Source organism: Symsagittifera roscoffensis, chromosome 2 (assembly GCF_963678635.1).
Source record: "Symsagittifera roscoffensis chromosome 2, txSymRosc1.1, whole genome shotgun sequence".
NCBI lineage: Eukaryota > Metazoa > Xenacoelomorpha > Acoela > Convolutidae > Symsagittifera > Symsagittifera roscoffensis.
Window position 1 is genome coordinate 26,129,750 of NC_087063.1, and position 16,630 is coordinate 26,146,379.

The following is a 16,630-nucleotide window of genomic DNA, read 5'->3' on the forward strand; positions in this document are numbered from 1 at the left end:
ATGCATGTATGGCAAGATCGATTTTTTGTTTTTAGTTTATAAGTTTTACTTAAGAGGAAGTCATTAAAAGTTTTAAATTTCATTAATAGTTTTAAATTTGATTAAACCTGTTTCATCTTAATAGACAGACAGACACGAAACTTCTTGTCATGTAAGTGTTTATTTACAATGACGGCACAGCAGTGTTTTAGGAACATTTGCAGATGAATAAACACACTATTGAACGGATCACAGTTTTTATTTATAATTTATTCAGCCAAGTCAGTACTAGTACATTGTTTAAATTGACCACTGTTCTGATTCAAAAACAGAATTAGAACCATAATTTGATCACTTGCGATTTGGTCATATTTGCGCTTGCTGTATTCAGTAGAAGTACATTTGAATGCAAACTTGGTGACATCTGATTTTTGCGTTGTTATAAAATTAAACTGCTGCTTTGGATTAGAGTAGAATTAGAATCATTGCCTTGGTTGGAATCGAAAGCGCCTGCCTGGTACACACAACAAGTAGACATAGAAATTGTTGAGACATTCACATCCAAACTAAGCATTTGCTCCGTGCTTGCTTTTCGAGAGCAAATAAGTCTAGTTGACTGGCTCAATTTAAACTTCCAACGGCTAAAACGCGCTGCAGATCACATCACATTGGCATCAAAAGTTAGTAATACTAGTAGATATAATAGTTAGACATATTATAAAACAACTTGCGAACTAAGTTTGCCCAGAGAAACTTCACATCCGATCCCATTCTGCCGTAAGCAAATTCAGCCTATTTTGTCCATTTTTAGTGACGTTTTTAAGAATCAAATCTCAGATTGTAAGCATGATTCAGCTATTGGAATGCGCTCCGGGATGATATCTTCCGAAAAATCTCGAACTTATCGGCTGTAGTTCTGAGCATCTGTATGAACTGACGATAGTCTCATAAAGCGCTCATTTATTTGGCCTTAATCTGTGATTTTATGTTAAGAGTATTCAATTGATTACCTATACTATTATAGGCACAGCAGGCTTAACATCTGAGTTTTTTATCGGTGACATTCGATGTCAGTGTGGTTTGCTTTTTCAGGTGTTTTGGTGCAATCGTTGCTAACCAACAAGAACGACACTACAGAGCAGCTGCAACTTAATTAACCTCTAGAACCTACAACAATCTAGACCGAGTAGATCCAAAATGTCCAGTGGAATTGGAGTGAGCCATGACATCATTAAGGAGTACAATGACTTCAAGATGAAGAGTGCGGCGGAGAACCCGGTGTGTATGGTGTTCAAACTGAGTGATGATCTGAAGGAGATTTTGATGGACTCGGAGTTGAATGCCCTAGTGCCCAAGGTGGACAAGAAGTCGGACGACGAGCAGCTCAACAGGACTCACCTTGACTTCCTCAAGGTCTCTTCAACTAGTTCAAAAATATATAAATAATGCATTTCAACCGCAGTTTTAATATCAACCATTCTCACCAAAACTTCTCAGTGCCTACTCGTGGCCAGAAGGGGTTGGACTGTACAAAAACATGTCGAAAAATAAAAATGTCCTAAATGATGATTTGGTTGATTTATGATATTAAAAATTGTTATTGATTTGAGAGGTGGTTATCAATGAGCATTGCTGTTTTGGTGGAGGCTGAGCCTAACATATAAGCGAACAGAGGTAGTGCATAAGTAATTTTGCAAAGAATAAATTTGAAAAACGTTTGGATGGGGTAGGGGAGCTTTGAGGCGCTTAGTTAACGTGTCAGAAAATTTTCAAATCTCTTCTTTGAGATGTGGCAGTGAAGAGTGAATTGCAACTCGCTGAAAATTGGTCTGATAAACAGAAATGTTCTATTTTGTTGTTGATTCATGACATTTTATAGTTTTCGAATTCTTTCATTGCTTCTCGCATCACGTCTGAAATACTGACTCAAAATTATGAATTACTCTACGACGTCATTTTGTACGACGTGCCGCAGTGGTGACAATAACCGTCGTATAATAGACGTATAATAGAAGGACCGGTGACGGATAAACGATTGTCAGCCAATCAGAGGAGACTATTCAAAGTCTGAAAGAAATTGCGATTATGTGAAAGAAAGCAAATTATTTCAGGACATTAATTTGAATATTAATCGAATACAAAATCAGCAGATAATGCACTCAGGCTGATAAGTCTTGCGAGCGGGCTAAAAAGAAGACGCAAAACTGTTTACGTAAATTCCTGGTGGTCATCAGAGCGAGGCGCCGACACGTGCAAAGCGCGCTTACCACCGGCCAATTGCAAGTGTAATAATTCACTCTGTTAACTTTGCTTTCGATTTTCTGCATGAAGAGCTCAGCGAATGCGGTTACTGAGAGTTCTGATTGTGTGAAAGTTTTCTATTGTTCGGTCCCTCCATTAGGCTAATAGCCCCCCCCCCCCCCCCTCCCCTCTATGGCGCCTATTTTTGCGTGAAAGAAAAGCTGCTCGAATATAAATTTCTTTTTGCGTGCTCAGAACAGTCAGGGAACATTGAAGTAGTGGACTTGTAAAAGTGGTAGAGGCACCACTGCATTAGTGGAATGATCTGAGAGCTCTCCCACTTACCCTTCCCAGCCTCTCAAGGACACCTATTACGTCCATTTAATGGGAACTAAAATTAGCTCTTCTGAAGGCGGCTGTAACTGTTTGGGAGAGCTAGGAAGGCCAGCCAATTTAGTCGACATTAAAAATTTGAATTAAGAATCCCTGCTTTCGAGGAGTACGTTGAGTATATTTGAATTCGAAGCATTTCTTTTAATATTTTCTTCATTTCTGATTAAGTTTTGTGATTTGTAGTGTTTCATTATCGTCTTGCTGCTTTACAGGAGCAACTAGTAGACGCGGAGCCGCGATTCATCGTGTTCGACTTCCGATTCACCCGTCCTGACGGCACACCCACCGACAAGATCGGCTACATGTTCTGGTGTTCAGACAACGCCCCAGTGAAGAAGAGGATGACATATGCATCCACCAACACCGTCCTCAAGAAGAAACTCGAGTGCGGCGCAGAGTTCCAGGTATGGAGATTTTCAGAACTAGCTGTTTTTATTTTAAAACGCGCTTATGTTAAAAATTTTTGTTTTTGTTATTTTTTCAGCAGTTAAAATTTTCAACGCTAATTTTTTTCTTCGGTGGATTGAAATATAAAACTCGCTCATCAATTTTTTTTGTAAGCTGGTCGCGGAAGTTATTTAATTTTTTGATGGTTTGATTTATTAACTAACGAGAGCAAGTGTCCTGTGATGGGGAGTTAGACCTTTTTCTGTAAACAAGGTTTCTTACAAATCTGAAAGAAATTGAACTTGAGCTATTAATGAGCTAAAACAATTTCCAGGCTACTTCCCACGTAGTCTAGGTAGGTAGCAACGCGGTTGCTTTTCCCCCGAAGGTCTAGGATTCGAGTCCCTTATTTTGTTCAGCTTAGTGAAATTGAAAAATTGTTCCCGGGAAATGGAAAAGTCGGACTTCCGTATGTCTGCTTATGTTTTGTCGGCCTTGTTGCCACATCACAGATTTTGATTTTCTTAAGCTCTAAGAAATTTTTATTTTAGCGTTTGGTATTTTTGATATACTTACTCCTAGTGGTTTGTATTTTTACTATCCTTGACTTAGCTTCATTCAGACTAAATAGTTTCGGTTAATGTTCAATTAAGTTAACATATTTTGTATCATGGAGGGCAAAAAATTATGATGATTTTTCAAATTACTTCAAGTCAACAAATAATAAAAAAGTTTGTGAGATAAGATTTTGGTACGATTGTTTTTTTCTCAAGTTGAAATTTTTACTCTTGCCATCATCAAATAATTTGAATTCATGATATTATCTGATTAAAGGAATTTCCAGAACTCCTTTTTTCTCACCTTTTACTTATGATTCCTTGCTTGGTTTGAGTTTGTCAGATGCACGTTTATTTGGTATCAGACCAGTGATGTCCAATAAAAAAATATAAGTAAAATGAAATTGTTTGAAAAAGTCAAAAAAAACTATTAGCGTCAATGAAATTTTTTTAGCAATATAAATTTTTTTGAAGTGTTTTTATTAGTTTTCTCTGCAGTAATTCAAAATTAATCTTTTCCTGGTGTTCTCCATTTTGACCTTACTCTTTGTACCTTGGATGAAAAATGAAGCTTTTGAAGAAACTAGTTCTGCATTGGCCGGAGTTTTCAAAACCGTTTTCCTTTGAAGTTTTCAAAGCCGTTTTAGCAACGATCGTACACTAATTTTGAGCGCGATGATGTAAACTCAATGTAGTGTTAAAAACGGTGCCTGCTACTGGATAACCCAATTTGGCTGTGTATTTATTTGTGTGTTTGTGTAAGACGACTAAACCATGAAATGTTTTCAGAATCTCAAATGATAGTTGGAAACTTGGGTTAATGTTAGTTTTTGTTCCGACCATTGAAAATGGGGAGGAACTTTGTATTCCAGTGTGTTTCAGTTTTTTCCACGTAAAATCGGCGACCGCAAGTCATCATCGGACTGGGTTGAATAATCTATCATATTAAAGCCCTTTCAGTCGTGATTCGAACGACATTAAAAAAATGTTTAACAAAATTTCCCAGTGTCGAGCAAAACCGGTTTGAAATTTTTGATTTTTCGTCTTATTTCGAATTAGTAAGCAGTCTTACATTAGCTTATTTATGCTTAATTTAAGCCTTGAAAATTTTGTTTTACTCAAATCAAGTTAGTTTTTGGAGTTTTTAGCTTCATCTTAGGAATCGACAACTTCAATTTAAAAAAATTTTAAATAAAAAAAATATATGTTATTTTGATTATTTTCTTGTTATTTGTCTTCCAATTTGCATATTTTACAATGACTGACGAAAATGCCTAAGCTCTACTTTAAAAAAAATAACACGATTTAAGTTGTTGCAAATGGGCGTTAAATAATGTCATTAAATACATGTTTGTGCTCGCGGTAGCAGCTTAATACGTTGGATGCCATCTTCAGGTTAACGACAAGGCTGACATGGACTACAATGATTTCAAGTCGGATCTAAACAAGAACAAGTAGACAAGATGAGATGAGCGAAGATGAAGTAACGACTGGCCACGACAGGAGAGGAGCTACCTAACCTGTCGCTGTACCAACAAAAACAACATCCAATACATTCCCCAAAAACAACAACAACTGACACACTCTAGTAATTTGTGAAACGCAATGGGCTGCTTCATTAGCAGCTGCAGCAATTCACATAATTTAAAAAAATCGAAAATCGCTTCTGGCGAGTCTATCCATATCTTATCAGCGAATAAGAACGATTAATTACGATCAAGTACGCGTGCTAGTTGATGCAGCAGCCCATTTGATGATGTCAAGTAAAAGTGTAAAGTGATAATAAATGCACAAAAGATCTTTCTTTGCATACGGTATTGTAATGAATTCTGCTAGTTTCTCTGACACTTTTTTTAATTTGCGGAATAAACTATTATTTTAATTTTTTTGTTCTGAATGTTTGCAGCCTGAAATTGTTCAGAAGAAACAAGTTGTGATCAATTTTGTGAATAATGAGGCTATTTCCTTCATCGAAAGACAATCAATTCAACGAAACAGATTTGGGCTGGTTGACAAACAATAAAAACTTACCAGCCAGGCAATAATAGAACTAATTGATCACCATTTTGAAGTGTTCCGTTTTTAGCCATCAGAAGTTGCGAAATCTTAACTCATTTCTCTTAAAAGCGAACTGTACCCAAAAAGCAATTCACATTTTATGGATATACGATGAGAAATGATGTATTGGAGAGATGCTAATGAAATATGCCATTTCGATTCAGATACGATATTTTTGCACACCCAAATTGATATACATTCCACAATTTTCGAAATAACTTTGAACTTGAACTTTTCATGCCAAAGGAAACAGTACATCATTAGATTGGAAGTTCTGATTTTATACTCAAGTGACAGTCGATGAAAATATGCCTTTGTAGGTAGTCTGTGACGCGATGTAAAATGAATTGAACGTAAATGGATGCTGTGTTAAGGCTTTAATGAAAACACCATCGTGACGTGAACACCGCAGTGACGTGAACTTAATGAACATGCAAGCATCAGTGTTAAAATTAGAAATTATTGGGAAAAAATGGTAGGAAACAGAATTTTTTTCAGTCCAATTTAATATTTTGCCTATTCCAGTCATAAAAGGGACATTGTAATTTCGTTAGAAAATAAGCCAACATAGCGGCCCCTTTTCAAGTTTTCAAATATCCCAAAATATAACTTGATTCTATTGATACAAGACAGGAAACCAAGCCGGGTTGACCTCCATAAACCGAAAATGCTTATCATACTATTGCCTACATCAAATGTATGGAAAAAAGCTAATCATACAAATTTCAAAAAACCATTGAAAAAAGATTCAATCTAGTTTCTCCGGCTATTTGAACCAAATAAAACAGTCTGGTGATGAAAAACTATGAAAAATCAAATTTAAATTAATTAAGATTGCTTTTGCTCAATTTAAAGCACCTTGCTCATCAAAAACGAAAATTTAGTTTGAAGCTAAAAAAATGTTTATCCTACAATTTCGATAAATGAAAAAATGTTTGTCCTACAATTTCCCTATATGAAAAAATGCTTATCCTAGAGTTTTTTAAACAATTTTCTGAGTCTATGAAACAGAAGGAAATTGTAGGACAAGCATTTTTTCATATATGGAAATTGTAAGATAAGCATTTTTGGTCAACCCGGGAACGCTGTAATCCCATATTCAAACTTGATTCGTATACACTGTAATTTCCGAAGACTGCCTGATCTTCGGGAAAAAAACAGTTCGAGTAGCTGCATTCCGCATCAGAACATTCATACTTGAATCACGCAGAGAAAATCATATTTATATCATGTCGCAGGTTTCTTATGCAAAAAGCATGCACTTCTTTTTTAAAGTTTAATAATTTCAAGAAGCAAACAGGTTTCGCTATAAAATTAAAAACTTCGAACATCTGAGCCAAATCAGCTGACTTTTCGTTGTATTGTTGCAGCAAGGAACTTCAAAAAGTAAGTTTTTGCAATTTTTGGTATTGTAAACTTAGTTTCTTGTAAGGAAAAGCATATGAAAAATAATGAAAAACATACCCTTAATGAAGTAAGATTTGTGAAACTCAATTAATCCCTGCTACTATTGATTTCCGTTAGAAAATAATCTTAAGAGTTTTTGAAAAAAGAAAAAGGGTTCAGATATTAATTGTGCTGCTTATTGCGTTTGATACTATTTTAAATACAGAAGCGTAGCAGAGCTTCACAACACTTGCAAGCTTAGCATTGAACGGTAGTGAATAACAATTGAGACAGAAAAAACTAATTGGAGAAAAATATTTGAAAAAGAAAGATACTTGAAAAAATTTTGTCGCAATAAAACATTTTAAAAATTCGATTTCAAGATGTGACAACTAAGCCGACAAATTATAGGTCGACAATTTTATTTGAAATAGAATTAATCCAGTTTGAAAAAAAAATGTAAAAAGTCCAAGTCAGATTTGTGGCCAGGAACTTTGCCGTCCCAGACATATTCGTTACCTCCAGGATCAGTTGGCAGGGAATGCATAAAAGTTTGATTTCATTATGAACCAAGATACCTGTTACTCTGTTAAACAAGTTGTTAACCCGAAAAAAGTCTATATTCCAGTTCGGTAACGCTTGCTAAGCGCAATAACACACTACCAATCAGATCAGTTTTTTTCGAAAAACTACGACTAACAGAACCAAATTATTTATAGCATAAGCAGACTAACAATCAATTTAAAAAAAACTTTTTACAAATTTTACTTGGCCGCTTACTGATATATTTTTGAGCGTATATTAAGTTTATCTGAATCCAAAAACAAAAGTAACTTGACAAAGTTGAAAAATTACAGCTGCAAAAACTTCATTAATATTTGTATCAGATAAAATTCAAAAACAGCCCTTAAAATAGAAACCATATACCAAGCGACAAAAAATGCGACACGTCGGAACTTTGGGTAAAATTCAGATCAAATTAAAAAACAGCCCTTAAAATGGAAACCAAATACCAAGCGACAAAAAATGCGACACCTGTTGAGCCGAAAACAAACGGTTATTTTGAAAAATTTCAAAAAATTTCAAACTTTCTACGACCCATACATACTGAAATACATAATACCACACAGATACCATACCCAAAATAAATTGAATAAGTGATAGAACGTAAACTAGTAAATTTACAAATTGTGAAGTTTCAGTAATAGTAAAAAACTGTTTAAATTGGAAAAAAGCAACGCTTCGAAAAACTGAAAAAAAGTCCGCCCAGATTTTTAAAATTGGCGTTTCAAAACCAGAAAATGAACCGACAGAAACAAGGAAAAAAATCCCGAATTAATAAAATAGCGAAATTTTGCTGAAAAGACAGTAGTGAAAGAAGCGAAGAAAAAGAAGATCCTTCTTAAGAAGTGGAGATCCGCTATTAGTGATTCTATGGACAAAGTTGTTTACGGTATATATATGTTTACAGTATATATATACTTTCAGTGTCGGTTAATTTACAAAACACAGGACTAAATCAAAAACACTTGAAACTAAAGAGAAAATTGCTTAAACCACAAGAAAATTCAAAAGCAAAAGATTTGGAAACTAGGCCGTCAAACGGTAGCAGACAAACGAAAGCCGACTATTCACTTTTTTTCCGAAAAAATTTTTGTTAAAAGTAATAAACGTAGTGAGGACTCTTATATAGGTCTTGCTGATTTTTTTTGTTTTTTTTTTTCAGGGAAAAAGTCTTACAACTTGTTCACTCTCAATTTGGATTTTTTGTGGTTTGACTTGCAATTTTTTTAATAAATTCAGTGCATTTCCTTTGTTAAAATGAAGGCAACATCCACTATCGAACAGCAAAAATGTAAAAATCATGAAAAGCGTGATCGACTTGTAATTTCAAAAAAGGAAATTATTTATCAGATATCCCAGTGAAATAAGTTTTGCCTATTGATCCAGTTTTCTCTAATTGGGTAAAATTTAGCCAAAAAATGGTCATCATAAGTTTTTCTACAAATTCCGTGAGCTTTAAGACCATTTATTTTTTGCCCCGAAATTCAAAAAATGAAGTCAGTTTTTGTTTCAGTTTCATTGCGTTCATTACTTTTTTCCAACTGTCAGTTGGCTATGTTTTTGATGTACTGATAAACACGTACCGGAAGGGACTCATATCTCAGATCTTTGGGTGCAATGTAAAATGCGTTACTTCTAGATTAAGACGAAAGGCACCTGTAAGTCAGATCACAGGACATACATTGCACGTTTCCGATTACAAGACATTTGCTTCACAAATGCAATGATCACTTCAATTTGTTCAAATTCGTACTATTTTTTGTGATTTTCTATCTCAACCGGTCCGAGCCAATTAACGGTTAAACTAGACGTGGAATTCAAAATCTCCATATACTTTAACCAAGCCGTTAAAAACATGGTCGAGAACTTGTTGTTTAAAACTTTTTATTTGACAGTGTGTGTTGGATCTAATCAAATAGATCAATTATTAAACTCATCTCATCTCATAATCACGTAAAACATTCTCTGGTAATTAAAATCAGTAAGTTAAGACATGAAAAGCAAGCTCTGGGATTAACTCTAGCACGAAGTTCAATCAAGATCAAGATAACTTAATATCTCAATAAGTTTTGTAATAATTAGTATGAGTTAGGATCACAATGTCAGTCCACTGGGAAGGATCCCCAGTGAAATTGCACTCTAAGTTCAGATAAATTCCTTGCTCTTTTTAATTTCTTGCTCACCGAAGCCACTCTTGATGTTGTCGAAAGCAGACAACACTACTCTCGTGAAAAACTACTTTCGCGATTAGCAATAGAGCTGGAGTGAATGTAGACACTCCCAGACTTTTCGGATGTTGTGTTTAATTTCGGATTTTCAATTTTGACGAGAAATCAGGCATGACTGGTTCGATTCGAATTTTAAAAAATCAAATCCAAAACGAAAACATCTTTCATTATGACCGACTGTCACAGTTAACTACGCTGTGTGGTATCTAGACACACAATAGTATGAGATTTTTTCAACGTTTTGTCACAATTCGAATCCTTAGAATTTGTAGATTCTTAATGTTTAATTTTTGAGTACTTCGAATTTGACATCTTCCTCGACATATATACATACTCCGCCTTCTCGTTTTTTTCTTGAACATTCGACTAAAGATAAAGACCTATGTAATAGTATCCAACCAATTTAGTATCCAACAACACTATCCTTATCAATTTTTATTTTTCAAATTGATTTTTTGTTATTTTTCCGATAGTTAAATTTCTTATTTTTGTGCCTTTTGTACATTTTATCCGGTCATTTTTGGTTATCTAGTGGCTCTCTCAAGTCAGTTTCCAAGGCCTCAATTGGGAAAGCTCAACCAAGAAATGATTTTTTGATTTTTTCCCAAAAAAACTAGCATGGTGCAACTAGGAGATGGACACATATCAGCAGAACCAATCCATCAGTACTCTAGAATAAGATTTTAGGTCGGTGCCGTGTCTAGTGGGTTCTATTTCGTAGTTATGATGACTGAAACACCCAAGAGCGCCAAAGAACACTGTGTTACAATTATCCGCTTATTGCACAATTGAAATCAAGAATGATAGGCTCTATATCCATTGGCTCGAACGCCAGAGACACTATTTCTCGTGCTTTTCTATCTTAACCGGTCCGAGCCAATTAACGGTTCAAGTAGTCGCGGAACTCGAGATCTCTATATACTTAAAACACGCCGTTAAAAACATGGTCAAGAATTTGTTAATTAATACTTTTGATTTGACTTTGTGTTGGATCGGATCTAATTCAAATAGATCAACTAGTATTTTCATCTGATTTCAACATAATCACGTGAAACATTCTCTGGTAAATAAATTCAGTAACTCAAGACATGACAAGCAAGCTCTGGGATTAACTCAAGTACGAAGTTCAGTCTTGATCAAGATAACTTGCTATCTCAAGAAGTTTTGCAATAATTGAACTTGGGACCACAAAGTCAGTCCACTGGGAAGGGTCCCCAGTGAAATTGTACTCTACTCTAGATTCAGATAAATTCCTTGCTCTTTTTAATCGCCCACTGAAGCCACTCTTGATTTTCTGTCAAAAAGCAGACAACACTTCTCTCGTGAAAATGTCTAGGTAAATCAATTGCGCTCAGCAGTTGGATTGAAGTGAACTTAGGAACGACTACCCACTTTTGTCAATTCGGTTGTTGTGTTTAACTTCTGATTTTCAGTTGTCACGAGAAAATCAGCTTGACTGGTTCGATTCGATTTCATTGAAAAGTAAACTTAAAACGAAAACATGTTACATTTTAACCGACTGTTACAATTAACTTCGCTTGGTGGTGTATAGAAATAGGAGAGTATGAGGTTTTTGCAACGTTTTGTCACACTTTAAACAATAACATGCAATTTCTAAGGATTCAATTTTTTGAGTGCTTCAAAATTGACACTTTCTCTGACATATATATCTACTCGAACTCATCGATTTTTATCCTGCACAATCAACTAAAAGATAATACCCATATAACAGTAATAAACGGATTCAGTGTCCAAGAATACTGTCCTTATTGATTGCTTTTTTATTGTTTTTGGTTAATTTTCTGGTATTTAATTGCTTGACGAAGTTGAAAAATTGCAGCTGCAAAAACTTCATTCATATTTGTATCGAATGAAGTTCAAGAACAGCCCTTAAAAATGGAATCCATTTACCAAGCGACAAAAAAGGGCCACGTCGGAACTTTGGATCGAAACTTGTTGAGCCAAAAATGAAACTGTTGTTATGAAAAATTTCACAAAAATTATAATTTTTTACGACCCATCCAGACTGAAACACAGTCAATTTATTTTGCGTTATTTCGATGGCAAAATATCTCCGTTTGGGATTATGTATTTCAGTTTGGATGCGCCGTAGAAATTTTTAAATTTTTTGAAATTTTTCATAACAGTTTCGTCGAAATAACGCAAAATAAATTGATTAAGTCGATATAACATAATCACGTCAGAGATGGTAAATTTAAAGAAGTCAGAGATGGTAAATTTACAAACTGTGAAGTTTCAGTAACAGTAAAACTGTCCAAATTAGAAAAAAGCATTGCTTCGAAAAGCTGGAAAAATGCCAGGCCAGATTTTAAAAAATGGCGTATAAAAAACCGGAAAATGAAGCAATAGAAACTAGGACGAAAATCCGAATTCGAAAACAAATAGAGAAATTTTGTTGAAAAGACAATTACAAACTGAAAAGGGCTTAAGAAACGGGCTACAAAACTAACTACTAACTAAGTGAAAGAAGCGAAGAAAACGAAAATTCTCTTTAAGACGTGAAGATCCGCTAGTAGTGATCCTGTGGACAAAGTTTTTTACGGGAAAAAAGTCTAGTACCCGATTTTATTAACCTTGCTTGTCGCAAGCGACAGTAGAAAGAACCAAAAAAAATCTTCACTTTTTATTACGAAAATAAACCCTTTTTATTGAACCCTTCATCTCTTATTTGATAGGGTACTTTCTAAGAAAATCAAAAAGTTTTTTTTAAACTGTCAAAAGTTCAAAAACTCGACTTTCCGAAATCAAAAACGTCTTCTAAAACAAAACGACCGTAGCCGTTTAAGTAGAGAAACCTCCTAAAACCGGGTTTTTCGATTGAATCAGACCACATAACCTATTAATTGGCAGGGTAGTTTTTGAAAAAAGTCAAAAAGCTGTCAAAAAATCAAGAATTTGACTTTTCTACGAATCACTCTTTTGTGTTAAATGTTGGGGCATAGCTGCTAGACAGAAGAGATTCACACAATCTGTTGTTTCGATTTAACGCTAAAATTCAAGATTTGAGAGGGTATTTATCAAGAAAAGTCAGATTCAAAAGATGGTACAACAAACCAATTATTGACTTTTCCGAAAGCTATAACTTTTGCATGATGAAAAATGTGCGCTGTGGATTTTGCAGGGACATTTTCCGCAATCTGTTCTTTTGATTGAACCCGAAATCTCAGATCAAAAATTTCGCAATTTCAAAAAGCGGTCAAAAATCAAAAAATTGACTTTTCCGAGGGCAATGACTTTTTGTTCACAAAAAAATGGGCACAGCCGCACATGCACAAAAATTATTCCACAAACCAGTCTTCAGACTGAATCCAAAATCTCAAACTTGTCGGGTAAGATTCGAGAAAAGTCAAAAAGAATCAAAAAACGGTTAAAAATACCAAAATTGGACTATTCTGAGGTCCACAGCTTTTTCTGGAAAAAATTTGGGCGCCGCAGTTTATGCATGGTGAGCTACCCATGACTCGTTCCATCCAATAAACCCAAAATCTTGAATTTAAAAGATTTTTTTCAGAAAATGAAAAAATCCAAACAAATGCGTCACTTATTCCCTCACAGTAGACTATAGTAAAAAGAGATCAGAAAATCGAAATTAGGCGTACAGGAGATTAAGATTGATACGCTTCTTTCTGAAGTTTGGTAGAGTATTTTTCTGCTGAACCAAGAACTATACAAAGCATATTAAAAAATTCGAAAGCTTCTCAAAAAAGTAAAAAGCTAAAAACCCAATCCCATACATTTTAATAATACCTAAATTTGTCGAAGGACCACGAATCCAAAAAAAATCATCCTTTCATCAAATGTATTTGAAAAATCAATATCTGCCAGAAACGTACTCCACCTATTAACTACCCAGATGAGGAAGTTTTATTTTAATTTTCAAGAAATTGGCATGCTTTGAAATTTATCATTCCTACAAAATTGACGATTCTGTGAAGTTATTTACGGAAAAAAGTCTAGTACCCGATTGCAATATCCTTGCTTATCGCAAGATGAAAATTGCTTACAGTACAAAAAAAATGGCAACAAAGCCAACAAAACGCAAGCAGACAAGCAAAATTCCGACAAGAGTCGATGCTTCCCGGAAAAAAAATTTTCAATTTCATTTTTACTGGAAAAAAAGTTCCAGCTGGGACTCGAACCTCAGATCTTAGAAAAAAGGCGACCGTGTTACTTCGAGGCCACGTTGCTAAGGTTCGCCAATGAAGCAACTTCAATTTCTTACAAATTTGTAAAAGTTGTGTATGAGAAAAAAGTTTTGTTCCTGATTACAAGACACTAGCTCTCACAAGAACAAACAAAGATATCGAAAAAAAAATCAGATGGAAAAATTTAATTTTCGAATTAAAATGTACATACGTTGAAGTTTATTTCAAATTTCATACCCTTTCTGGATTCTTCTGGTTGATCGCAGTTTGCAGAAAAAAGCTAAAAGGGAACATTTGAATTGCGCTTAAATAACTAGCTTTACCGTACATTGATTATTGGTACAAGCGTTCGCAAAACACAACTGAACAAAACTGAATTCCACCGGCGTATGTGTTACACTAATTAATCTATCGGGCAATGCAAGAAAGTCGGAATTGAAAAGTAAATAAATATATATACAAAACTATGTATCGAGCTATTATAACATGTCAAGAGTTGAAACTTGAGTCAATGCAGTTTTCCTCTGACCTTTATATCTATATGTTCCCGAATCTAAACGCTTCTTTTTAATATGCCTGAAAGTGACAGCTATGTTTGCTGATTTAAATTATCAGCTGAAAGCACTGTCCTGTCACCTCCATCTTCATCCTCGTTGTTCTCCTCGCTGTGAGCTTGCATAGAGTCCACATTTATCAGATTCGGTGCAGGAATCGAACTCTGTTTACACGCAATAAACTTAACCAGTATTTGAGAATACTCTCTCGTCATTGGTGACTGTTCTAGGTTTTCAAGACGTTTTTTATACATGGCTACATCTTCGAGCGAGAGTAAATTCTCTGAAAGCAACAGATCACATAGATAGTACGTCGAGTCTCTGATGTAATGTGAATACGCACTACCAGGTCCTCCAAACAACACGAAAGGTTCTTCGTAAAGGATCCTCATGCTGAGCGACTCAAATAGCTCAGGCAATCTTGCTCCTATAAATGCGTCTCCGTTACTCAACAACCTTTTGGCTGCCTCGCCGAACTTCTTGTCCAAAGAGGAATAAGGGTACGTGAATCCGCCTTCGAAAATAGGCTCAATACACATGATTCTTCCCTCGCGCGTCAACCAGCGATGCACCTTCCTCAAAACCCGCTCCACATCCGACAGCCAACAAAGAGTCAGTCGGAAATATACCAGGTTGAAATAGTTCTCCGGGAACCAGTTGTCGTCGCATGTCGAGATGTCGCACCTGCGATACTTAACCGAGTTATGTGAGTTGATTTGTCTGGCATATTGCAAAAAGATTTCGTCTCTATCGGCGCCAATCACTTCCCCTCCGACCGCGGTGATTTTATTGGCCAACAAAACCGTCTCGAACCCAGGTCCACAGCCAACGTCCAGGATTCGGTATCCCGACACCGGCTCGTCTTCGATTCCCCGTTCAATTAAATCCAACATGGCCGGCTGGAAAACTCTGTGCTGGCGTTCTAACCTCGCAATCTCTGCCTCCCCATCTGGAAGCAAGTAGTTGGAGGCGGATGGACGCTGATTGTTCACACCTGTACGTGACATGTCTATGCCTTGGTAATTTAGTCCTGGGTTACCATCCATTTCATTAGAAAACCTGAAAAATAAATCTCAAACTCACTTTACTTGCTATGCCGTCGTTAAGCTTAGATTTACTATTTATTCAGCAACCGTTTCATAAATGTATCATCTTTCTTTGTTACCACGTAATCCAATTTCATTAAATACGAAAAACAGGGTAGTCTTTGTTGAAATAGACATAGGGTAAAAAAGGGGGGTAAAAGAAGCGAGATAAATTAATGCGGGGAAAAATAAATAGGGTTGGGGCAAAAAAGGAGGACAGCATCCTATAAGGTTCAAAACTTATACGGTTGGTAGGATCTTGAGATATTGATCCAAACAGAAGTACCACTTGAGCAGCTGGACAAATTTGACTGTTAGCTGAACCAAAGTTGACTTGAAAATAGAGAAAAAAAAACAAATCGTAATAATATTCTTTTATTCGCCAGTGAACAATTCATTTTCACAAAAAAAAAACAATATCAGAAACATTGCATTAGCAACCAAATTCAAATATTGATAGCACATATTCAAAAAGAGAAAACTAAACAACAAAGCAGCCTCTCTTCTAGGCTAAAACGATATTTAAATTCTGCAATAAAAGGAATAAAAGCACGTAAAATTTAATGCAAATCGATGACTCCTTTCGCTCTGCCATCGATTTATCAATAAAAGGAGTTACGGAAGTCATGAATTTCAAAGCCTTTTATTCGAGGCAAAACTTTGTCAGGGACATATACAGAATACATATTAAGCACAGAGGCGAAGCTGTGCTTCTCAGACACTTGCGAGAACCCGACCAAAAAGCAGCTCTATCAAGTGAAATAGGAAAAAGTAGAAATAGGCCTCGAATTAGCAAAAACTCGGCTACGTGTAAGATTCGAAACTGCGACCTACTGCATTCCAATAGATAAACACAAGTCACGAATAAAGCAGCTACATATGCTAATAAATTGCCAATGCCATTCAGCAAAAGTGGCTCCAAATACAAATAGACACAATTTTGCATGTAAAAAATTGGAAAGCATAGAGCCAAATTATGTATAAATTATGCAATTCAAAAAAATTGCGAGATACATGAATTGGAAAATTTTT

General features: G+C 35.4%; 1 protein-coding gene across 2 annotated transcripts; it reads left to right on the forward strand.

Annotated features, from left to right (window-relative positions):
- Positions 1-334: 334 nt before the first annotated feature.
- Positions 335-5,439, forward strand: LOC134840070 (uncharacterized). Of its 2 annotated transcripts, none has more exons than XM_063855723.1 (4): positions 335-756; positions 1,072-1,392; positions 2,826-3,017; positions 4,953-5,439. In XM_063855723.1, the coding sequence occupies exons 2-4, from the start codon at positions 1,177-1,179 to the stop codon at positions 5,013-5,015; spliced, it is 471 nt and encodes a 156-aa protein (XP_063711793.1). In that variant the 5' UTR covers positions 335-756; positions 1,072-1,176; the 3' UTR covers positions 5,016-5,439. The 2 variants fall into 2 exon arrangements, with proteins under 2 accessions (XP_063711793.1, XP_063711794.1); XM_063855724.1 differs by having other exon boundaries at positions 335-659.
- The last annotated feature ends 11,191 nt before the right edge of the window (positions 5,440-16,630 follow it).